The 25,403-nt window shown below is 44.4% G+C and overlaps 2 protein-coding genes across 3 annotated transcripts; both read left to right on the forward strand.

Annotated features, from left to right (window-relative positions):
• Positions 1-69: 69 nt before the first annotated feature.
• LOC131264352 (radial spoke head 1 homolog) lies at positions 70-957 on the forward strand. The gene is made up of 2 exons (XM_058266655.1): positions 70-213; positions 283-957. The coding sequence occupies exons 1-2, from the start codon at positions 70-72 to the stop codon at positions 955-957; spliced, it is 819 nt and encodes a 272-aa protein (XP_058122638.1).
• A 130-nt stretch (positions 958-1,087) lies between these two features.
• LOC131267427 (ribonucleoside-diphosphate reductase large subunit) lies at positions 1,088-4,503 on the forward strand. 2 transcript variants are annotated; one of them, XM_058270306.1, is made up of 5 exons: positions 1,088-1,296; positions 1,411-1,499; positions 1,694-1,871; positions 2,154-4,147; positions 4,229-4,503. In XM_058270306.1, the coding sequence occupies exons 1-5, from the start codon at positions 1,257-1,259 to the stop codon at positions 4,391-4,393; spliced, it is 2,466 nt and encodes an 821-aa protein (XP_058126289.1). In that variant the 5' UTR covers positions 1,088-1,256; the 3' UTR covers positions 4,394-4,503. The 2 variants fall into 2 exon arrangements, with proteins under 2 accessions (XP_058126289.1, XP_058126288.1); XM_058270305.1 differs by having other exon boundaries at positions 1,091-1,296; positions 2,154-4,503.
• Positions 4,504-25,403: the final 20,900 nt, after the last annotated feature.

Genomic DNA, 25,403 nt, shown 5'->3' on the forward strand with positions numbered 1-25,403 from the left:
AGCAAAAACAAGCCATATTTGTATCTAGTTTTCTTTGATAAAACGGATTCATCATTTAATCCAGGCAACATGAACAGTGCACAGCTGACTTCTGACATCCTTGAATCCCCGGGAGATGTGCTGCACCCAGAAACGGCGATAGATCTGGACAAGGGTAAAAATGAAAAGGAACCCCACACTACATCGGTGCCAGTCCATTGTTTCAACATTAAAGTAAGTGGTTAAAAGACTCAGCCGTAACGGCAGTCTAAGACTGACCATTAATTGAATATCTTCAAGTAGCGTTATGATGGACCACGGAACAAAAAGAACGAGCCTAGTGGGCCTGGTAGTGCGAAATTAATCAACGGCGACAGGTACGAAGGCACGTTTCGTAAAGGTTTGTTCCATGGAAGCGGAGTCTTGAAAGAACGAACCGGACATCGCTACGAAGGTGGCTTCCGGAAGGGGCTCCGAAATGGACGAGGCACACAGACATACCCAGACCGTTCCTCGTACTGTGGCGATTGGAGAAAGGGAGCTCGGCATGGATATGGCGTATATAAATACGCAAACGGGGATTGCTTTGAAGGAAACTGGTGCAACGGTAACAAACATGGCATCGGAACGTACAACTTCGCTGAAAACGGTCTAAGGCTACGTGGATCATGGAATGCAGGAACACTGGCTGGGCCCGTGGAAATATTGTTCGGTAACTTGTGGTTTCATGGCATGTGGAATGAGGTTGGCCTTTTGGATAGTGTCGAAAGTGTGTTCAACATTGCATGCAAATACCTGTTGCGCGGTGTTATTCGTTGCGGCTCGTTCGATGAGTACGTCTGGTCACCGAGCGCTATCGAACGGTACAGTTTTGCTAGTCTGCCCCTAGAACCACTTCCAGCACCCATACCGCTCATGGTTAAATCGGATTCCAACTGCTCCGATGAATCTGTAACTGACAGTTTGAAATGTGTGTAGCATGGAGTTTTTTCGAAAAACAGATTCGATGTTCGAAACCAACCGTCATCGCATCGATGACAGTTGCGGCTGTCAAAACAAAGCACAAATTGCGCGAAAAACAGGGAAATTGGCGTTCCCTCGCATTTCACTGTTCGTCTTCGTCCGCTACGGTCGGGTTTTGGTTGCAGTAAAAAAATATTCATCAGGTGTTCAATAAATAAAACTGCTATTTTACTTTTCGTTAGCTGACAGTTTTGTTAAGTGCCTCGTTTTGGTGTCTTTCAAGTAGTAATCTCATTCAGTGTTGTCTATTCAAGATGGTTCTGAAGTCGAACAAGATGTACGTCTTCAAGCGAGGTAAGATTTTGTTAGCAAATCCGAACGCCATTACGAACTCATGGCTATCGAGAGAAAGGAAGGTTAAGTGAGCAGGGATTGAAACATGCATTTTATACTTATTTTTCTCAAAAGATGGGCGGAAGGAGGAGGTCCATCTGGACAAGATCACCTCCAGAATTCAGAAGCTGTGCTATGGATTGAATATGGATTTCGTCGACCCGGTATGTGTGTAAAGGGCAAGGGGAAGGGTGCACCCCTCTAAGGGTGTCGAGGGGAACTTGATTCATTCATGTTCGTTCATTCATTTGTCGTTGAGGCATTGCAAGGGAAAGGTGTTGTTTGGCTCTGTGTTTAACCTGATTTTGTGTACCTGCACATTCCTTTTCCCATATTGTCCTCGATTCATTTTTATTAGGTGGCAATAACGCTCAAGGTTATCAGCGGGCTCTACTCAGGTGTGACGACGCAGGAACTAGACAATCTGGCCGCGGAAACTGCTGCAACGATGACTACGGATCATGCCGACTACGCGATACTGGCTGCCCGGCTTGCTGTGTCTAACTTGCATAAAGAAACAAAGAAACAGTTTTCCGGTAAGTGTGCTTGCTGCGATTGAATGAAAGCTACATTTGATGCAAAAGTGTGCGCGTGTGTTGGTAACCATATCCTTGCGGATGTGTCATTTCGCCCTCGGATGCGGTGATCATGATCAGCTGTGTCATGAATTTTCTTGTATCAACATACAAGAATATTCTTGTCTCAAGTCACGCGATCAACGCAACTGCATTTGTACCAATGCGTCGAATGTTTGCATTCCGTGTTGCAAAATGTTGGAGCACATAATAAAGTATGCTATGAAATTTATTCTTTTGCAGAGGTTATGCACGATTTGTTCATGATGGAAAACGAATTCCTTAAAACCAAGTCACCAATGCTTTCGGAAATGCACTACAAAATCATCATGGACAACGCGGACCGGCTGAACTCGGCCATCATCTACGATCGCGACTTTGGCTATAATTATTTCGGCTTCAAAACGCTCGAACGGTCGTACCTCCTGAAGATTAAAGGCAAGATCGTCGAGCGACCTCAGCACATGCTGATGCGCGTTGCCATCGGCATCCACGGCGAGGACATCGATGCAGCGATCGAAACGTACAATCTGCTCTCGGAGCGATACTTTACGCACGCCTCGCCGACCATGTTTGCGGCGGCCACGCAGCGGCCGCAGCTGTCGTCCTGCTTTCTTCTCACGATGTCGGACGACAGCATCGAGGGCATTTACGACACGCTGAAGCAGTGCGCCCTGATATCCAAGTCCGCCGGAGGCATTGGCCTGAACGTGCACTGCATCCGGGCGAAGGGAACGTACATCGCGGGCACGAATGGCATCTCCAACGGGTTGGTTCCGATGCTGCGCGTCTACAACAATACGGCCCGTTACGTTGACCAGGGCGGCAACAAGCGTCCCGGTGCGTTCGCCATCTACCTCGAGCCGTGGCATGGCGATGTGTTCGAGTTTCTCGATCTGAAGAAAAACACCGGCAAGGAGGAGGTCCGTGCGCGCGACATGTTCTATGCCCTGTGGGTGCCGGATCTGTTCATGAAGCGTGTGGAGGCAAACGAAATGTGGAGCCTCATGTGTCCGCACGACTGCCCCGGGCTGTCGGAGTCGTGGGGAGAGGAGTTCGAGCGGCTGTACACGGGTTACGAGAAGGAAGGCCGGTTCATTCGGCAGGTGAAGGCCCAGGATCTGTGGTTCGCGATCATCGAATCACAAGTCGAAACGGGCGTGCCGTACATGCTCTACAAGGATGCATGCAATCGCAAGAGCAACCAGCAGAACGTGGGCACCATCAAGTGCTCCAACCTGTGCACGGAGATCGTCGAGTACTCGTCAAAGGACGAAATAGCGGTGTGCAATCTGGCGTCGATTGCGCTTAACATGTTTGTGCGGCCGGATCATACGTACGACTTTGTGAAGCTTAAGGAAGTCGCGAAGATCGTCACGCGGAACCTGAACAAAATCATCGACATTAACTACTACCCGGTGCCGGAAGCGAAGCGTTCCAACATGCGCCACCGGCCGATCGGAATCGGTGTGCAGGGAATGGCCGATGCGTTTATTCTCATGCGCTATCCGTACGAAAGCGAGGACGCGCAAAAGTTGAACCAGCAGATCTTTGAGACCATCTACTACGGCGCTTTGGAGGCAAGCTGTGAGTTGGCAGCCCGCGAAGGTCCGTACGAAACGTACGAGGGCAGTCCGGTGAGCAAGGGAATCCTGCAGTACGACATGTGGGACAAGACTCCGACGGACCTGTGGAACTGGGCGGAGTTGAAGGAGAAAATCGCCAAGCATGGCGTGCGCAACTCGCTCCTGCTGGCGCCCATGCCGACCGCCTCCACGGCTCAGATCCTGGGCAACAACGAGTCGTTCGAACCGTACACCTCGAACGTCTACAATCGGCGCGTGCTGTCGGGCGAGTTCCAGGTGGTCAATCACCATCTGCTGCAGGACCTGACGGAGCTGGGCCTCTGGGATGACGACATGAAGAACAAAATCCTCGCACACAACGGTTCGATACAGCGGATCGAGGAAATTCCGCAGCACATCCGCGACTTGTACAAGACGGTGTGGGAGATTTCGGTAAAAACATGCATCAAAATGGCCGCCGACCGTGGTGCGTTCATCGATCAGTCCCAGTCGTTTAACATTCACGTGGCCGAACCGAACTACGGCAAGCTGACGTCGATTCACTTCTACGGCTGGAAGATGGGCCTGAAGACGGGCATGTACTATCTGCGCACCAAGCCGGCAGTGAACGCGATCCAGTTTACGGTGGACAAATCGAAACTGTCGCAGAGTGTCGCCGCCGCCAACCAGTCGGCGAATAACATCAGCCGCATTACCAACGGCGGTGGAAGTCCCGATTCGTCGCCGCCGCAGCAACGGTCGCTGATGAACGGAAGCAGCAGTACGCCAAGACGTGGCGCCGATGGCCAGCAGCAGCAGCCGCAGCAGAACGGATCGTTTGCGGAGCGTGATCGACGAATGGCGGAGATGGTGTGCTCGCTGGAGAACAAGGACGAGTGCATGATGTGTGGATCGTAGAACGGTACACCATGATTTTATTAGGCTTAATTATTTGTCACCCATTTTACTATCGTTCATTTTAAGAGATAATAATTTCAATCTAATCCAAATATATGTTTCAAACCAAATGCATCGTTTATTTCTGTACTCTGCTCCCTAAGTGCGGTATCCCTGCCCTAAGCCTCTTCGTCTTCCATAGAATTCGCCTATGCTAGACTTCTTGTCGTTTCCTGTCCCAGGTGCTATATCTCTACAACTTTGTCTGAATATGTAATAAGTAGGAAATAATATGATTTAAGGATTAATATATGTAATGGTAGAATTTAGTAATACCGTCCACATCAAACGCCTTCGCCATTTCGTTTCTTCCGTATACGTTTTACCGTAGCAGGTCAATGAATGTACCGCCATTCTGGAGGACATGTGTTTTCACTCCTGTCCGCTAGTGGTAACTGGAAATACGATTAAATTGATTTATTGCAGGCATGCACTAGTTAGAATCATTTTCGTCGCAAATGCAGTACTTAACGAATCATCACTATTCTATTTTTAGCGTTGATATTACTTACCGGGATAGCTGGAGGATGTGGTCCTAAGTTCGTCATTCTAGGGTATTTAAGTAGCTCTTCCTCATCTATTTCGGCGAACATGAATTGCAACATTTTAAATTTGTCTCTGATTTCTCGTTCTATTCGCTTCTGCGAATTGAGTCGAACGTATTGATCTTTTAGGCTTCTAATGTAAGCCTCCACGTCCGAAGCAGTTGCACTGGGAACCACTTCCTGATACATGACTAGCAGCATTTTGATGGCAGTATCGCGTTTTCCCTGCTTATTATAGCCACGAGATTGCTTATCCCACAGGCACCGAAGTTCGCGTAGGATGGAAATGAAGCGCTCTTCGAACGTCTCGTCCTCTTCCCCGGAATCGTACTGTATATGGTCCATGACGTAAACTCGATGCGTGCTCAATCTAGAATTAAAAGAATAGACGTTCATATTAAAGCAATAGCTAAGACAACTAATCATCCTTCAGTACATTGGATAGAATCTTGAAACCTACCGGCTCGACCTGAACTAGTGATGAGAAGAAGGAATAGCTTCTTATGATCCGATCTGCTCTCTTGATTATATAATCTGATCTGATCCGAAAATATGAGAGCAAATGCTCCATTATGATCCTAGTGACGCCATTACCCGTAGCGCTATGACGATGTGTTCTGATCTGATCCAATACGCTCTTTGCCGGCAGACCTATGGCGATGTGATCTGATCTGCTCCATTATGATCCTAGTGACGCCATTACCCGTAGCGCTATGGCGATGTGTTCTGATCTGATCCAATACGCTCTTTGCCGGCAGACCTATGGCGATGTGATCTGATCTGCTCCATTATGATCCTAGTGACGCCATTACCCGTAGCGGTAAGGCAATGTGTTCTGATCTGATCCAATATGCTCTTTACCTGTAGACCTATGGCAATGTGATCTGATCTGCTCCATTATGATCCTAGTGACGCCATTACCCGTAGCGGTAAGGCGATGTGTTCTGATCTGATCCAATATGCTCTTTGCCGGCGGGCCTATGGCGATGTGATCTGATCTGCTCCATTATGATCCTAGTGACGCCATTACCCGTAGCGGCATGGCATTGGAGTACGATTATGCTCTTCTGATCTGATCCGATCTTTGACTAAGAGCAAATGATCTGATCTGCTCCTGAAATTTTGGAGTTTTCTCATCACTAACCTGAACTCCCACTTTTTGCAGCTGCACTGAATGGCCGTTACAAATCGCACACGATACACCGACTAGTGTTGGCAGAATCGGGATTCGGAAGATTCGAAGATTCGATCCCTAGACGGATTCTAAAGATTCGAATCCCTTTGTTCAAGGTCTGTAGAGAATGAGAGGCTATGTTTTGCAAAGCCTTTATGTTTATCATCCTGATGGTTTTCAGAGTTGATTGTCACTTCACTACGCATGAATTTATAAAGAACGTTTTACACGACAACATTCTACAGCTACAGCTTTTTTGTCAAAGAGGTTTTTGATGGGTTGTTATTAACTTTTTCCCTTCAAAAGAGTATCTATATTGCTTATGACTTTGACGTCCGTATAATTTATGGTACAACGCTTTACGTCCGGTATGTTTGATCCAGTTGCTCCGCATCTAGCCCCTCTATTTATGCCCTCTCTTTTTCTATACAGTACCCGGTTGACAAAAATTCAAATTTTTTGCAGCTGTCATGTAGTACCAGCAAGTTTTTCCATGGCAGATTGCTGGGACTCTTGCTGGAACTACATAGTACCAGCAACAATGTCAATTTCTGTCAACCGGGTAGATATCCGACATACGCGGATTCGGAGACGCGCGGTTTTCAAAATTTGACAGTAGATTGCCCGGTTGACAGAAATTGACATTGTTGCTGGTACTATGTAGTTCCAGCAAGAGTCCCAGCAATCTGCCATGGAAAAACTTGCTGGTACTACATGACAGCTGCAAAAAATTTGAATTTTTGTCAACCGGGTGGGTTTATTACATCGATGTAAATTTTTGAGATGTGCAACCACACGAATAAATATGTAAATTACAAATTTGAATAACTTACGCTTTTTATTTCGTTTATTGCAATTTATTTTCTTTGAATACGCCTGCATTGCATTCATATTAACGGACAAAGTATTTTTTTTATATTCTACCCGGTTGACAAAAATTCAAATTTTTTGCAGCTGTCATGTAGTACCAGCAAGTTTTTCCATGGCAGATTGCTGGGACTCTTGCTGGAACTACATAGTACCAGCAACAATGTCAATTTCTGTCAACCGGGTATGATACATGTACACAAGAGCACGATCTCCTAACTCCTAGTAGGGGAAGGTGGGGCAAGACGCGCCGGTGGGGCAAGATGCCCCGGCCTGTTTTTCGCTTAATTAAGCCATTTTAAAATGATTTAAGTAATAGAATATGTTCATCAACGTATCTACTACAACCTATGTAAATTTTACTGCACGAAATAACCATTTCAAAAAGAAAACGAGAAAAAACCAAATTGACTCTAAATGATCTATTATTTTGTCACTTTTATGTAAGGTATGGCATGCTTTGATATTATATTTTTTAAACACCGAGGCTTTCTTTTACTACCTGATAATGTATTTAACGAATACCGAAGAGAAACTGTTTTAAAATTCTCAAAATTTTGAATAAATTACATAAAATGGATGATCCTCAGAGTGGGGCAAGATGCACCAGCCGAGGTGGGGTAAGACGCCCTAGCATTCCAAATGTAAACAATGGGGCAGGACGCACCATTAAAACAAGAGCCAGTCGCACGGTGCCTCCATTTTCCACGCATTATTGATTAAAATAAGTCTTATATTTTAAATGTCATGTGAGTTTCATAGAAACGAATAGCTTTTAGTTCTTCATATGAAATTTGTGTTAATTTTTTATGATGTTCACCAGTGTTTTCAAACCACAGATCATCTGGATTACAAAACGTCAAATTTTGACTCTGTCAGAAGTGCTACCTGCAAGGTTGATGTAATTGTAAAGGTTGTACTAAGGCGGTTGTATAAAAGGCCAAAAACAAATCCGTGAAAATATTCAATAATTGTTCGGAATTCAGCAACGAATTTATACCCAAACTGTCTTTTGAATGGTACACCACAAAATTCAATCCAATGTGGGTTACATGGGCTCAGTATCGGACTGTTTACTAGTGCCTCTGCATAGACTAACCTTTCAACAAGCAACCTTGGTCCATCTCCTGTCTGTTTTAGGCCATCGATGGCTTGATATCTTGCCCCATGTTTACGTTGTGGCGCGTCCTGCCCCACCGGCTGGGCCATCTTGCCCCACTATTGCCAACGGAGCAAAAACTGAAAGGCCCTTCGAAAATCTTATTTAATATGAAATTGATTAGTTTGATATAGTGTTTGATATTTTTCATACATAAAAAAGATGTTTATTTATCTAACATTGAAAATTAGAGACTTTTTAATGAAAGAAATAGAAGAAAATAATGTTTTTCGCTTAAGGGGCGCGTCCTGCCCCACCTTACCTTATAAGCTATGTGTCAAGCAATATTCGAGATACGCGTAAATTCGAGATACTCGAATTTCTCTGTTCCCCATTATCCGCGTAAGTCGGATACTGAGGATCGAATTTACTCCAGCACGCCTTTGAAATCAGCTTCCTGCGCCTTTGCTATCTCACCTGAAGACATACCAAAAAACTGGTACGCTCCAAGTGTCAAACCAGCCAACCCAGAAGTGCTGGGTTGCATTTGGTATGGTACGCTGGAGCTCGACCGTACCAAGTTTTTGGTATGGTACGCCTAATGTGGTCACGCAGATAGACTTCTATTATGTTAAGGACCGGCTACAAAGACCGTATGACCTGATTTTCTGTGATTACGAATCTCATATATAATTATCGTAATATTCATATATTTTGCGAATATACGTACGAACTTCTTCTTCTTCTTCTCTTCGGCGAGGATTTACTCCAGAACGGCTATTGAATCCAGCTTCCTGGGCCTTCGCAAACTACCTGGAGACATAGACCTCTATTGATTAAGGATCGGCTACTAAGGCCATATGTCCGGATTTTCTGTGTTGTTCTGATTTCCTGTGATTCTGATTTTCTGTAGGCGTCGCCTTTTGACTGCCACCATGCGGCCAGGAGCACTGCTACCCAACCACGCTAGTGCACAGTCAAATTGTGGCTGTATAGGGTCTCCGAACGGGTTTAACCCCTGGTCACAGCTTTACGCAAGGTCGTACGTTCGCGTTTTTTCCCATGGGAGAGATAGGGGCTGTCACCGATGATAGCATGACAAGCTGTGACCCGACAACAAATCCATTTGTTGTTTTTGTACTTGGCTTAAACCGTTCTTTGTGATCCGTATGGCATTTGGCAAGCTGACCTGTGTATAAACCAGTATGAAAACGTAAACTTTTTGGTTGGGATGTAGTAATGAAATGTCTCGTGCGTATGCGCAACCTGAAGCTACCGATGCAACTGTCAGCGATACAACGTGCCCCGCGTGTAGACGCGCCTTTAGCAGGCCTGAACGTGCTGCGAGGTAAACCGAGCTTCACCTTCCTTCGCTCGTTTCAGTTGCTCGACGAGTGCGCTGTTGTTCGCCGGTGTCTTTTCAGTTCGTGTGCGCAATATTTGGTACGCGGCCGAGGAAAAAAAAAGTGTAGTTTGAATATACCGTTTTTCCAGGTACGAAGCGACCTCGTTGAATGGCGAGAGATTGAGCGATTGAGCAGGAGAGTGATTTGTTTGTGATTCTTGAAGATGCTCTCCTAGTGTCCCCTTTAAAGTGTATTGCTTGTTCGTTGTTGTTGCGATTAAATATCGCTCCATTTAAAAAAAGGGAAAAGAAGTAAAAAAAAAAAAACGGGTACCCAAGGAGCAGCAGCTGGATAATTGGCCCAGCTCTCGTTCGTCCGCCGGGAAATGCGTTTAGGTGCTGTTGGTCAGCTGGTGGTTGGTGGGGGGAACAATCTGCTAAAGGTTGGCCCTTTCGGGCAACCAGTTGTGCTGTGGTGTTGCCAAAAGGAATATTCGTCTTAAAATCGTAGTGGTAATTCGAAGCAGGCCGTGTTATCTGTGAAGGATAGCAGGTTGTTTAAATTCGGCTATAAACAGGAAATGAAGTGATGTTGTGGATCCGGTGGCCATCGTTAGTGCAGCGGAACAGCACCTTCCGGAATGGTTGAACAGAAATAATACCAACAAAGCATCCGGTGGCATTGGCCAATCAATGGTAAGAATTAATGCATAGCTATAATAACTGCTTGTCGAAAGCAGTCGGTTCCCTCGACTCCTACGATTGTCGCGAACGACAACGAGCGCCGTTCCTTCGCTTTCGCGGGGTCGTGTTTGGGTTTTTTGGGGCTACAGCTTTTATGCTGCTTGGAGCGCGAGAGGAAAACGTGCGTGCCCTAAAGGAACGGGGAAAAAAGAGCGCTTGCCGGCTTTTCATCCCAGCATCGAATGCGCGAGGCGTGCATTTCGCGAGAGGTCGCTGAGACGAGCGAGAGAAAGCGCAAGACGGCATCCCATGCTGGCTCTCGGAGTCCTGGAAGTGGTTCGTAAATCCACGACGCTTTTCGCTTGCATTACACCCAAGAGCTCGGCTCCTACACACCTACGGACGGCGGATATGCTGGCGCTGCAAGTGGGTTGGCCCGCTTTTACCCGATTTTTCATTTTGCTCCACCAGATCAATCCATCGAAGGTGGAGACCGAGAGGGAAGGGCAGAAACTTGACTGTGGTACAACGAGCGAAGCGTGCCCCACTTTCCATCCCCCATGGTCTTCCCATGTTGTGTTGTGCGAATCTGGTTGGAGGTTGTGTATCCGATTTTCTTCACCCGCGAGTTGGCTGCAGTTGAAATCTTTTCCCAGTCAGTGTTTTTCCCGGCCGAAGCAATGCATGCTGCTGCTTTTCCGTGCACAGTAGGCTCTCACTACTACACCAGCGAACCCGTACGCGTGCTAGGGATTCACATTCGAACATATCGTTGCCCCGGATGGATGGCATTTCGTACCCTTTGATAAGGCCTTTCCTCTTCTAAAGTGGCCTCGAAGATTTTCGCTTAACGTTCGACCCCGTCTCGTGGTTGGAAAGCGTTGCACTTCCGACTGCCAGTGGAACGATTCACCTGCCGTACGCCACGGATCCAATGAATAATGATAACACCACGACCGCGACCCCGCCAACGGCGGGATTGTACGACGTTTGGTGGCTTGTCTGCAATTTTCGTGGCTTATGCTAAAACGTTTATGCAAATGCAGATGCAACCCACGGCTGCCACCGGAAAGAAGGTCAAGGTTTCAATCGATAGCTTTGCCCGGTGCATACATGTGTCGGTAATTGTGGCAATGTGATATGGTGATGGACGACGATTAGCTTTTCCCCGGCTTGGCGATAAGATTGTGCAAAAGAAAATTAGATTAAGAAGCATTAGCTTGATGCATAATTAAGCGTATGGTTATCGATTTATTGCAGTGTAATTGATAATCTCTCCTTTTATCGGATTACCTCTTTTTTTCTATCACATATTAACCACTTGATGATTATCTGTGATTCCAAATCTGTCCTCTAAATTTCAAAGAATCTGTTTATGGATCCAAATTTCCAAGATGCAATATTTACAGCCTTGCAATCAATACATTTGTAAATATTATAGAAGAGTATTTTCTTGCTACCAGTTCATTTCTATGTATTCTACAAATTTAGAATTTTCTCAAACGTTGTTTTTCAGTTTTGAATTCATTGTTTGATTTTCAGTAATTCAATACATTTGGTGATGAATGTACAAAAAACTCCGAATTGAAGAGCACAAAGTGTGTATCGTGACATTTAAAATAGGGTTAAATTTTGAACACAAAAGAAATCGTTACATTCATTGTATCGATCATATAACGATAACATTGGTATGGTAATGTAGAGTAGCTATTTAAGGATGTAATAAAATTCATATCATTGAGTTTATTTGATGTTTTCACTGAAAAATGATCAATTTTCGAACTCACTTTTTGACACTATTTTGGCCCACTTTACTTCTATCTTGGTCCACCTGTGTACCGGTTTTGGCCCACTTACAAAAATGTTGATTTTATGTATTTTATGATTTAAATAATGTTTAAAATTATTTAGAAACTTCTGTTTTACCTTTACCATAAACGAGATTAAATGTTCAATTTTGTATTTTAAAATTCTTTTTTTTTTTAACGATGGATGAATTTTCGTCTAGAAAGTCTCGGACAATCAACTGTCAGTGTCAGAATGCATAGAAATTTCGCTTCAGTCCAAACCAGATTTCCTTACATTTATTTTAGCCCACTTTTACATCGAAAAAAAAAATCGAGCACAAGAAAAACAAGCAACGTTTTGATAACGTTTGCATAAAAAAAAGGGAAATTTTAACGGCTTTTCATGCAAAAACGCAAAAAAAAAGCAAAAAAAAAGAAGCATTTTTTTAAATTTAGAACAAGTTTGACAACTGTATCTTTTGAATTGACTCCGCCGTGGCCAAAACATTCAACCATCTACGTTTGATTGTATTTTAAAACATCCAACTTTATCGGGGACCACGTGAGCAAAAATTATTTAAAACCAGACGGTGGCAAGTGGTAAAAAAAACCCTGGTACTTTAAGTTGCTTTTGAAGCTTGTTACAGTATATTTAAAATGTTTTGGGGTCACTTAACTCCCATAGAACGCCATATCATCGGCACAAAATCAGCGAGAAGGCTATGCACAAAATCGATGTTCTTTTTGTCAAGACTTCCGGCGTATTGAGAAGTGTATAGTGTGCAGTGCCTTCCGGAATTAAAGGCAGAACTTCTTTCAACATGTTGAAGTCCAAAGGGTCATGAATGCCTCACAACACCTGAAAAACATCCATACTAGGGCTAACGTTTCGGCCACGGACCGTAAGACCGGCTTACTGGCTATCGGTATATTTTTTTAGAGTATTTTAAAGATGTAACTTTACAATAAAATTTACTCTATTCAATTAGCTTGTTTAACTTGTTTTTCTTATCACCCATGAAAATTTGTCTATTTTTTTAACGCAAACGTTAATCCTTTAAACATTCAAAATTAAACAAAAAGCATTACTTTCGATTTTGTTAGGTAGTAATTGCTTATACTACAATGCGGGCGAACTACCTGCTTACAGTATTATGGGTTTAAAAAAAGGAGATTTTAACGATTTTTTCGAAAAAATATAAATTATAAAGTCGCTTCCAAATGTGGCATTTAACTAGAATAAATCAATGTCAACAATATGAAAAAGGTTATGGCGCCTTTTTTATTCGAAAAAAAGTGATAATTCATCTCTTTTCCAGTGTAGAGAACATATTTAAAAAAAAGTCAAATGAAATCAATATACTCAATCAGGCAGTGATAAATCATGTGGGATGTACAATTAATTCCCTTTTTTACTGGTTAAACTTAAAAGCACTGTGTAAAAACCGTCCTCGTAAAAAGCTCTCTTTTGCTAGCAAGTGCTGAGAAAAACTTTTAATACCCAACAGTGCGAGCTAATTTTCACTCTGCATTTGAAAACATCCACCGATCGGTTTGCCAACTTGCAAACAGTTTTCCGTTGTGCGTGTACCTTTTATTATGCCAACAAATCGATGGTTTGTTGATTTATGCGTTTTGCTACAGCGAAGTACTTCCGCACATGGCTGTCGTATGAAGCGACCGTTTCGGGCTCAGGAGAAGCAGCTTACTGCTGCACTTGAACTAGTGGCCTCATTCTTAACGTTGCGGTTGGTTTATGTTTTGGGGTTTACTGAAAGCGGACGTCGCGGGACGTGACTCAAGCGAGCCGATGCTTCCCCATGATTCACGGAAAGCAGTACGGTTGTGTGTTTTACGTTCAGCGAGCTTGCCACAAGAACTTATGCAGCAACGTTTCTTCTGTTTAGTTATAAATGACACACACCCATGAGCTTAACATGAACTATGGTAGGAGCTTTTCCCTAGGCCGCCCTTGTAGTTGTTGGAATCGGTTGAAATGGTTGCAATTACATTTCCCGGGCGCCTTCCATCTTCCATCACACATCAGGCGTGTTGTATCTGTGCGTTGTAACAACTTCAAGATCGCCCAATATCACGTTTCGGATATCGGATAACGCAGAGGTAAATGCCGTAGAAGTAAGCATGAAAACGGAATACACTAATCACGCAGTGTAACGGTGGCTAAAGAGCGACCGAGCCTCCCGATGGCTGCCCGAGTACGTGGTCTCAATAGCCGATGGCCCACGGGGCGTTGCAATTGGAAATTTACGACCAAGCTGCACTATGCATTAAACGGGTTGGGAAATTTATTTCCGAACTGTGCGAATGGTGCTCCAATTTCGAGACCAGCCGGACAAGTCACAACCAGTTTGTTGTATTTATCATAGGTGAGTTGTTGCAGGGAGGGTCTGGAGAGCCATCCACGCACGTTGGTTAGAATTCGGACCAGAAGAACTCTTAAAGGGAGAAGAAGAAGGTTTGACAGAGTGCAAACTAGCTAACAGAGATATTTTTTAGAATTTTATTGTGTGCGTAAATAACTTATCAAATAATTTTAATCTACTAGCTTACAGTCGAGAGTTGTTGGGAAAATTTTGTTCCAGACTGAAAATATTCTAGAACACCTATAATGAAACTAAAAAAATAATGAAAATAAAGAATAATTCTAAAACAAGATTCTAATATAATTAAATGCACAATGCGTAACATCATCGTCCCTTGGTTTGGTAACGACAGGGACGTTAATTAATTCAACGAAGTATTCTAGTTCCTAGAAAAGGTTCTGGTGTTTATCAACATTTTTTTATGTTAGTATGGGTTATTCAAGTTTTGTGTTGTATGGGACTGAAAAAAATACTCACAATAAAAAAGGACGATAAAATCAGCATGGGTCCAAGGTCAAGGAGACATTAGATGGAGCTGCATTCCCCTGGCGTTAGCGAACTTTCCGATGTTCGTGGCAAAATTGAAAACGGATAAAATAGCGCAGATGCGATACGGGGGGTTGGTGGGGGAGGGGTCGAGTATCGTTTACCCAGTTTTTCCCTTCGACGACTACAGGAGCCGGCATTGTTCGGGCCACGGCAAAATAATTCATTTTCTCCTCACGCGCTCCAAACGTGGGTTTATGGCCCAGTTTGGAAACTTTTTCACGACCGCCGCCTGTCTGTTTCGTTATTTTTTTTACATTCGCTTGGCTTTGCATGTTTTATTCCATCTCTGGCTCGCCATCCGACCCGGTATCGGGGTTGTAATGAAGGGACTTCCCACGACAAACGGGGCCGATGGTTAAAAAGATGGGCGCTGGGTTTGGTTCGGGCGTTGAAAATTATGCCTCAGCCAAAGTTTTCACTTTATTTGCAACACCAATAAACTGCGTTTTATCTAGAGAGAACATTTGCGAAGCCGCGTTTCGAGCGATCGATTCGAAGGTGGATTTGGGGGTGAATAATGCGTTCGGTTTTTTTGCTTTCGAAAACCTTTTCGAACCATGTTTGTATCGGGTATTAGGCGAATATGCTTTTTCGCAATTATGTGTTTACTGGTTGTTAGTAAAAATACGTTTTTTAAATTTTATATTACATTCCACACTTGTTTACTTTCCCCCCCACAAAAAAGCGTGATAAAAATGTGTGCAAAGTTTACAACTTTCAGTTCCACTTCGTGTTTGCACGAGCGAACTCTGGAAACGCAGCTGGCACAAATCTCTTCCAGCTTCGGCCTATCAATTAGCGACGACACAGTTCCGGACTGATCGGGCTGATGGAACGGAACAGGAAAAAAATAAGCCATCCAGCATGAACGTGCTAATGTACCCGACCGCAGTAGAAAGCATTTCGCCGAGGCTCCACCAAAAGCTGGGTGGTAAAGGATGGCCTGTGGCCCCGATTCACGGCTTCGGCTGTGACTTCGGGATGGATTCCGTGCCTTGGCGAGTGTTTTTTGGCATTAAAACCTAACCCCAAAGTGTCACGTTCGAAGTGAAAGTGACGTCCACCAGGCGTTCCATCGGGAGGCCGCCGGTTTTGGGCCGCCCATCTATCCTCGAACGGCAGCCAGCCGGCTTGGTTCAAAGGTTAGGTGAAAGGAAGCCGCAGTGATCCAGAACTCCGGACGGGGAGTGAAAATGTTAATAAACTCCAGCCACTTACCGGCTGCGATTTTGGTTATCAGCGCCGCTGGAGCCTCTGGAGCGTGGTGGACAATGGGTCGGCGTGTTGATTAGGAACGTTCACTCCTGCAGCTACTGCACATCAGTGAGTCAGATTTGAGGAACGGCACAGCAAGACTTTTGCTCCCAAGCAAAACGACCGGCTCGTCTCGGCGGGCGTGCGATAAGGAGAGGATCCATTATGCAAGCTGGCAGGCATTTGAATAACCTTAGTGATGAGATTTCTACCTATTTCTGGACAGTCTGGAACGTTAGTCCGGCTTGACCTTTCCGGTTTTTGCCGGCTCCAGCTTTGGGGCGTTACAAAAAATGTCAAACGGTACTGTTGCTGCGAGCTTCTGCGTGATAAGAATGACCGGAACGGACGAATGCGAAGCAGGAGTTGGGTCACATTTGCGCGAAGCATGTCTTTACCCAATTCCATTTTTGTGCATACATTTGGTTGGAGGACGTCAAAATCTTTATTCAGTCAGCAGCATTATATATAGAGTTAATTTTTAAAATGTATTAACACCTTGTCCGGACGATTCAAACATTCTTCATCGTTCTTCTTCCGCAGCATTTGTTCTGTTAATTCTCTGTATGTCTACTCTACTAGCGAACAAAACCTTACTTATTATACTTGTACTGATGCCCACTTATTATTCTTGTTCGTACCCAATGTACTGATTAAACACAACAAATCATTAAAATGATCTTTGCAATGAAAACGCATGGTGTTTGACATCCAAAACAATCTGTGTTTGTTTACAACGCCGATAGAGCTGTCATCTCTTCAAACCGGTGTGATTGGCTCAATATGGTCAATCAGCACGTTCTTAAGGCCTGCACAGCGGAGACTCCGGATGACAAGGTTTCAAAATGGCTTTATTTGTTAGATCAAAAATGTGGCATATAAGAGATACCTAGAGAAACTCGATTCATGTCTTATGAATCTGTCATCCAAGCGGAGATTTTTATTTGTTTTGTAAAGATATGCAAATTTCTAAAAGTCCATGAAACTGTCATCCAAAAACCATTAAACAAAAAGAGTCGACAACAATTGTAAAAGGGGTATCCGAAATTATTTAAAAACGTTTCATGAAAGTTCAGATATTCTAGGGGAATGTTTCTGTAACATTTGTGGTAACAACACCGGCGAGAAGGTAAAAGCTTATTTTAACGGTAGTAATATTTAACATCTGACTACATTTGACTTTCTCATATCTTTTGTTACAATCTTAGTCAAACAAAACAGTAATAATGTTGAATGCTACCCTAATTTGAGTTCATTCATGTCAAATATAAATAAAAAAAAATAACAGTCCAATAGTTATATTTTTTATAAGCTAGAATTCATACTTCCGAGACTATGTATTTAAACACCTGATTTGGCCATGGATTCGAATTGCAACATAACATCGCTCCAAAGTCTTGTGAAGGAAGCCGTAATAAACTGATCAGAAGTAGAAGGAATGTTTCACTACGGCACTTTGTCGGCTGACTGTGAGTCATCGTTTTATGGATACCATTCCAATTGTTTGTACAATAATAGTTTATATCGTATTATACGCTATTAGAACACACCTTTATCGTCTCTTTTAGGGTGCTTTGAAGAGCTTTTACTGGATCTGGACTCAACATTGAACTAACATTAAAGGGCGAGTTTATTGGTATTGCGCAAAGCGGTAAAAGTTACAGCAAAGCTCTCTTCGTGTCATTATAATGTGAAACGGAATGTAAGCTTCTTGCTTTCGGAGCTGATTTGAATGCATAAAATATTGTTGTTAATGATCGCATAGTTTTGGTTCGAACAAAAGTGGAAAATATGAAAATGCGCTAGCGAATACAAACTTCCACGGCGAGACCAAACTTTCACGGACGCCTGCACATTAGGTACGGTGTGGAAGACACGATTGACCAATAAAACAATAAACCTTGACATTAGGCGATGTGACGTCTTCGAAAACTTTAAAACGACCCGATCATCGCGTTTGGGAGGTGAAAGGAAAAACGAGAGATATATATTCGGGTGTCCGATCGTTTGAGTTATTTTATCGATCATCCGGTGGTTTTGGGCGATCGCGTGCTGAACCGAGTGAGGCTAAAGATAACTTCGAGTGTCTTGCAATGATAACGAAGAACTACGCCAAGCGTACTTTACGATTGAACAGTGGAACTAAATGCTTAGTTACTTGATAATAATAAGTATTATGTTTGTAACTGTTTTGCCAGCTGTCAGTCCGCTTCCACGCAACCCTTTGGGAAACGGTTCTCCAGAGCGCAACACGGTTCGCCGCGCAGCCAATGGCGCACAATTTCTAGGTCCCACCAATTGCCCTTTGCAAATTTAGCGAACTCTCAGTGTTAAGCGCGCTTGTTTGCGGTACTAGGTTTCTTTTACTTCGCCTTTGCGCCATTGGCCATAAGTGACCGTAGCGACCCAAATTACCCGTTCCACCGCAACTGCCGCCTGCTGGCGTGGTCCCCCTCCCTAGCTGCTTGCCCTACGCAGAGGGATGTATCTTTACCACCTTTCACTTTTGCGGCCCAACGCTCGACACCACGGCTCGGCACGGCGTGTTGGTGCAATTGCGGTGTGCTGTACTGTCACCCTATCCCTATCTGATGGTGACGGTCATGTGCGCCGATGATTCAAGAAGCCGGTTGTTTCCATGGCCGGGGGGGAGGGTGAGGGATAGCCAGCCGTTACTGTTGGCGGTCGTTGGTTCGATCCTGTTCGGGCCACCAATGCGCTGGTTTTCGCTTTCATTTGTTCCACGTATATTTGGGTGTTTTTGAGGTTGTCCCACTAAAAACCCGGGGGGCTCCAGCTGAGTCAAGGGATTGCATCACCGAAGTGTTGGAGCGAGCAACTGTTTGTGAATAAAATAATTGAATATTAGAACCTTTCAACTCAACTCCACAGAGGTTATATGCGCCTTGCTAGACCAACCATGAGTGTGTTCCAACCGATGCTTACCAATGGAGCAGAATTTGTTGGCTGAGAGGAACTCTCGTCGCTTAGCCAACCAGGAGATCACTCCGTGGTTCAGCTGGTTGCATTTTTTCCCTCCCTTTCCCCCTCTTGCTACCCTTCCATTGAAAAGGAGCACCGTACGGGTTTCACATTACGGCGCCGGCGTGGGGAAGCTTTCAAAATAAGATTTGCGCAAAAAGTGGTCGTTCTTGCAAAGCTCGGCGTTCGATCGCACGAGAAGCGTTTCGGTGCAGGATGTTTAGCAACGTTTCATGCCACCTTTGGAACGACTCGTTAGATCTCCACCCCGGTGGCGCGAACCATTTTCAGCCATCAAATGGAACATTTTTCACCTCCTCCTGTGAGAAATTGTTAGGAAACCATATCGGGGATAATGGTTATTGCGCGTTAAGTTTAAAATTTACAGAATTGAAATGATCGGTGAATTCAAGTTGGAACACCAGTGTTCCTTTCCATTCTTACGCCCAAGGCAGAGTGATTCTCAACCAATGTGGTACGGCTGTCTGGTTTACCCTGAGTTTAGTTATTCTGACCATAGCAACTCTTTGAAATAATTTGGTACTTCAGTGCTAACATTTTATTACAGCTTGGTTTTCGATTTCGCAGAATCCTGTGGTTGTAAATTTTATTCTGGATCACTGATGTTTCTCACTTGGCCTGCATATGTTGCATAGTCTTTTAATACTAAATATGTATTGATGTTATTTTAACATGAGTTTTTTTGAGTCTACAAATTAATGTTAATGTTCCATTGAATAGAAGCTTTGCTATGAAATTTTTTTCGGTTCCGTTCATTTTTCTGACAACTGTTGTTTATTTACTCAACTGTTATGAAGCATATGTTGGTAATAATATTCTGCAACTGTTCAGATGAATGGAGATCGTATGGGACAATTTTAAAACCGCTATCTTAAAAGCCAAAGTTGTATGGAGTTGGCACATGCGTCCGAAAGATGACGGGATGCTGGATTACTAACTCGTGCATGGTCTTGTTTTATGGTAGTGGTAGTTTTGTTTTCGTTTTGTGAGTCCAAAATATTCGGACTATAAATATCAATATATCAGTATTTTCATTTGAAAATTACATAGAATTTATTTAAAAAATTTATCACTTTTTATATTTATAATGTTGCAAATACTTTTGTTAAGTTGTTTGGTTTAACCCGTTATATTAATACTTCACTATATTTTGTTGAAGAAAGAATGCCGAAATTGAAATAAAAATAATGTATGTGTGTATGGTATGAACTTGTAAATTTACATAAAATTGTGCTTTTATCTTAAAATAAGTATACATGCAGCAGAAGTTATAAATCATGCAATTCATTCTGCTCCTGCAGAAAGTGTTGATGGGATGAATGAAGTGGTTGCGCTCCATCGCAAGTGGAAAGTGGAAATTTCCATTTCCTTCGCTGCTTTATGCCATCGTCAACATCACCTCAACTGGCGCGCCAAGGACCATCGCAGCCACGATTAAGAACAAGGAGCGCTACTAATGAAATGCCGCAAGCCATATTGCTGCTGGCGTGGTGCTGTACGGTCACATTGTCCACGGCGCGTAGTTGCTAGCGAGAGCTGCGAGCAATCAATTTTCATGACGACAGCCTTCAACAAGTATCCTTCCTTCCATTTCCGTCGCTCCCCGCCCCGTCCCCGTTCCCGACCAATGCATTGCGGGCAGCGGGGGAAATACATACATATGTCCCATCGCTCCAACACCCCCACGGGTGGTGGGGTTGGGCGGGCGCCTTGGGGTGCAGTTATCGCGAAGCTGCACGGTGCACTCGACCAGATAACCGAGGGTTAATGAATTCTCGCTAAAATGAGATGCTCCGGTGAGTGCACCGAGTGTTGAACGGGAAGCCGAGGCTGCGTACGAATGCATATAACGACGGCGTACAGCAAAGGGGTTGCACTGGCGACCAACGCAAACATAAAAAAGAAACCCATTTGGGAGCGCCGGCGGAAGATGCGCCTAGGTCGTTGTGAACTGTGCAAAAGGGAAAAACTGAAAATGAAAATGAAAAGATCGGTCGGACGCACCGGAGTGTGTTCATCTTTTCTTCTCGGTTCCGCCGAGGGTTTTTATTTGTCCTCCTTTTCGAGACGAGGCGAAAATGCTGGGCAACGCTCGGTGTCGCAAGACGGAATGTTTAGTGTGCGAATTTTCATTGCCGCAATTCATCTCTGGCGCTTTTCAGCTCAGCTCATTTCATCCATCCTGGGAATGTATAGCCGCGTTTCGTGCTTTTTGTTTGAATTTGGGTCGAGAACTGCATGTAAATAGAAATCGTTTGCATACTAACGTTACCGGTTGTTTTTTTTTGTTTCTTCATTATACTTTTTTATGTTTTACTTCAATCTTGATATTTATAGACGGTGACAAACTTATCAAACACGGAATTAAACCCGGAACCAATTAGTGAGCAACACACCGCTCCGGTTGTCTATCTGGCGGAAGGCTTTCTGAATATTCGATGCCATCAAAAGGGGATGCTCGTACGATTGAGTGATGAGATGATCGTGTCGCGTGATGGGGCGAGGAAGCTCAAGAACAGAGACTGTGGGGCGTGGTGTCGAATCGATTTAAATAATATCACTTCCGTCCCTGTGCCAGCTTCCGGAACGTTAGCGGACGCATCGGCCGAAATCCGGTTTTACAATTTGAACTAATTAACTATATTATGCCAATTCCAATCACGTCGCAAACAGCACCGAATTGCATCGAACCCCTGCCCTCGGTAGTGTGGGTGGGAGGCGGAACAAAAGCTTCCAGCAAAATCAGAAGCCCGATGCTCGTGATGCAATTAAGCGACGGATGGACTCTGGCCGGCGGGGACCGGTTTCTGGTTCGATGCCAAACAGCAGCAGCAGCAGCAGCAGCAGCATCATAAGCCACGACCACGGCCGGGGCCGTGTTCTGAAGTCTCGCTAGATCACTTGCCTGCTGCCAGCTGAGGGGAAACCGGGTGCTCGTGATTACGTTTCCGAAACAACGAAGCCAATTAGCATAACGAGAATATTTAGCCCCTCGTTCGGGGTTTCAGTTTCAGCTGCGCACCCCGGCTATCGTTTCGGCCTGGCGAGATAGGTAATCACCTACCAGCCGGCCGAGAGGAGTCCAAAGATCAATCATATGTGTGGCCGGCCCGGCCGGAGATTGTATCGATTCGAGCGCAAGTCGATAAACATTCGAGCGCCAGCGTTGACCGTTTAGTAGAACGTGACACGGATTCTTGTCGGTTGCGGCATGTGCAAGTCGCAACTCCCGAAGCTCAGCCGGTCGAGCGAGAAACCGGTGTCTTGCCTTCGACTAGAATTGGCAATCGGGTTCCTCTCGAACCGCGACCGGTGCGTCCGTCTAGGTGAGACGGACCGAAAGGCGGTGGTGTGGGTTGGCAGCATGTGCTAAGGATTGGAGCAAGTTTTCGAGAGCGTCCACCTGGAGGTGTAGTTCCCTAGTAGTAGTCGAGTTGCCCGTAGCCTCCGAGAAGGCTTACAACCGTGATGCCAGCTCCAGCAAAAACCGACCAACCCAAGAGTTGCATGCCAACAGCCTCGCGTCCGAGTTCGCCCGGCAAAGGCAAGTCTCAGAAGAGCGAGACGGAGCGATGCGTGCCGGTTTTCGGTTGCAATCCGACGAGCGGACCACACACTCAAGCAGGGCACACCGGTTCTGAGTTGATCGGTGGGGTCCCCTGTCGTCTACAGAGTCGGTCCCAGGCCTGACACCAAATCCCATAAACGAATTTCATCACCCGTTAAAGCTCTTGTGACTTTTGCCGCGACTCCAGCGGTGGCGTTTTTGCGGATCGTCGTGTCGCGTGTTCGCGCGATCGTTTGCCTTGCGAGTGTGCGATGATGTCCGACGGTAGGGCCTTACCCCGACGCACTTGGCCTGACCCCGTCGGTCGTCGTCGTCAGGGTGAAAGAGGTATCAGTATCGGCGGTTCGCGCAATTGTCCAAGAGGTGCACACTGCTGCTGGATAAGTGGGTCACCGGAGGTGGGAGGTTCGAGGCTCGGTAGTCGAGTGTTCGGTGACTTCGTTTAGAACTGCGGACCGATGAACCGGACCAATGGAAGGAACCGGACGGTGGAGTGTGCTACCGCCGACGCAATGTGCCGACGCCAACGGGTATCACTTGGGCAATCGTTGGGGTCTCGTCGGGGTAGATGACGATGTTGGTGATGGTGATCGGTGTGTTTTGATTACAAATTGAGATTTCATTGGTGTGCATTGCGTTGACATCGATGGTGTCAGAATGGGGTGCGATTTTTGCAATCAGTTTTGCGATTTTTGAGAGCTTCCTTTCACAACGCTTCCACTTCTGCTTGAAACTAGCTATTTGATGGACATACTGTTACCAAAGCTTTTAAACTACATCTTTGATAGAACGCGTCCAATTTTTTAACAATAACAGGTTCACATATCAAAGTACGTTTGTAACAACAGTTTTTCGTGCTACCTTAAAAGACCCACTAATAACATAAGGTATCTACATCCTTTTCCAAAAATGTTAACCATAAGGCTATGTATTGGGCTTACACACTGTTCTACTTCGTCTGCATGCTGACGTCAAACCTTTCAGGAGCTGTTCGTGACAGAATTCCGTGCCAAATAAGATTAATGGTCAGTAAAATACATCATCGGTGCAGTGGCTACATATAAAAACCCACATCGCAGTGGCTACACATAAAAACCCTAGGGTGAAGCTGCGAGAAAGAAAATAAATTTAGGAAAGGATGATGTGGATAAGGGAGAAGACTAGAGTTGTGTAATTTCGAATCAGATTCATTAATTTGAAAGACTCTTTGCTTCGTTTTCGAGATTCATGAATCTTTTAGTGAGAATTTCACGGCCAAAGTAAAGCCAAAAAAATGGGAAGAGACACACTTTTTTGTCGCTTAATCCTCGTCAATGAAAGAATCATGAAAGATTCATGAAAGATTGATGAAGATTCATTAAGTTTCCGAAATATTAATCAATATTTTAAGATTCGAATCCCTAAAGGTTCGTGAATCAATGTGAATGAATCATGAATCAATTTGAGGTGAAAGATTCATAAGAATGAATCTCGCTTAAAGATTCATAGGTAGGTCTAGTAGTAGCAAAACACAGTCTTTCGATGTAAAATGTTGCTTTCTTGAGCTGTACCTTGGGAACGTTCTGTTAGTTCGGCTCATTAGAACGCCATTACTAACCATCCCCCGGCCGCTCCGGCCGCAAACATGGCGACGTGGTACACTCACTAATTGCGCTATAGTGCTCATAGCGGGTGCATTTTATTGGTGATCCATGTGCAGCGTTTCAATTGATCTACATACGATCGGGTGTAACTATGGCCTGGCTCGGGCAGCGCGAAGCGTTGTCGCAAACAAGCACACCGGAGTGTCTCGAAGTGGGTTAAGTGCTTGTTTATTTCTCGACGGCAGCTTGTTGCTTTGCTCTCTCTTTTTTTTAACTTCAACCCCCGGTTGAAGGGCAGTAGGCTCAAAGGAACATTTTTTATGCGGTCATTGGTTCGGGGTACCGCATCTGTGGGAAAAGCACCTTGGCCATGTTGTTGTGCGGCAGCAGTATGCTAAGCGTGATGGCTATTAGGCCCAAAAGTTCTTTCGCTTATGATACATGTTCTACTTTTAGCGGGAATGAATTATTGCTTTCCGATTTTCTGAATCAATATCAAATTTAGATCTTCATGCTCGTATTATTTCACCTAGGTGAGTAATTTAAATTGTCCTTTTTTCCGTCTACGCTTACGCAACACTTCCAAAAAACTTCAAAATATTTTATTCGGAACAGCATTTTAATATTTCTGCCATATCTCAGGTAAATTATAGATTCCATTTTAATAATACACTGTTTTGAACATTTTCATGATCGATGAAAGGTTGTTCTGCAAATGCATACGTGTCTGAAACAAAATGGTACTAATTTGACGAGTTCTAGAGTAATTGACATATAGTTGGAGTTTTGGCGATCCTCACGGCTTTTAGCCATTCAAGCCGGTGTTTTGAGATGTCATACGGTGTGCGTATGTTAGATATATGCGAAAATAATAACATATTTCGTGAATCCAAAGAATGCCTACAACGCGGTTTAATAGCTCTCTGCCAATTAAAATAGATAATTTCAATTACCACCTGGTAAAAACCGGTAAGGGATGAATACAAGTTTTGCCCTTGCTCTGGACAAACTGAGGAGCAAAAATGAATGTGATGGAAGAATCGAGAACGAATAAGACTGGCGTGCTTGATCAAGAATGGTATGATACGAAATGGAATTGTCGATGAATGAATGAGTTCGAACAGCATTG

Source organism: Anopheles coustani, chromosome 2 (assembly GCF_943734705.1).
Source record: "Anopheles coustani chromosome 2, idAnoCousDA_361_x.2, whole genome shotgun sequence".
In the NCBI taxonomy this organism is placed as follows: domain Eukaryota; kingdom Metazoa; phylum Arthropoda; class Insecta; order Diptera; family Culicidae; genus Anopheles; species Anopheles coustani.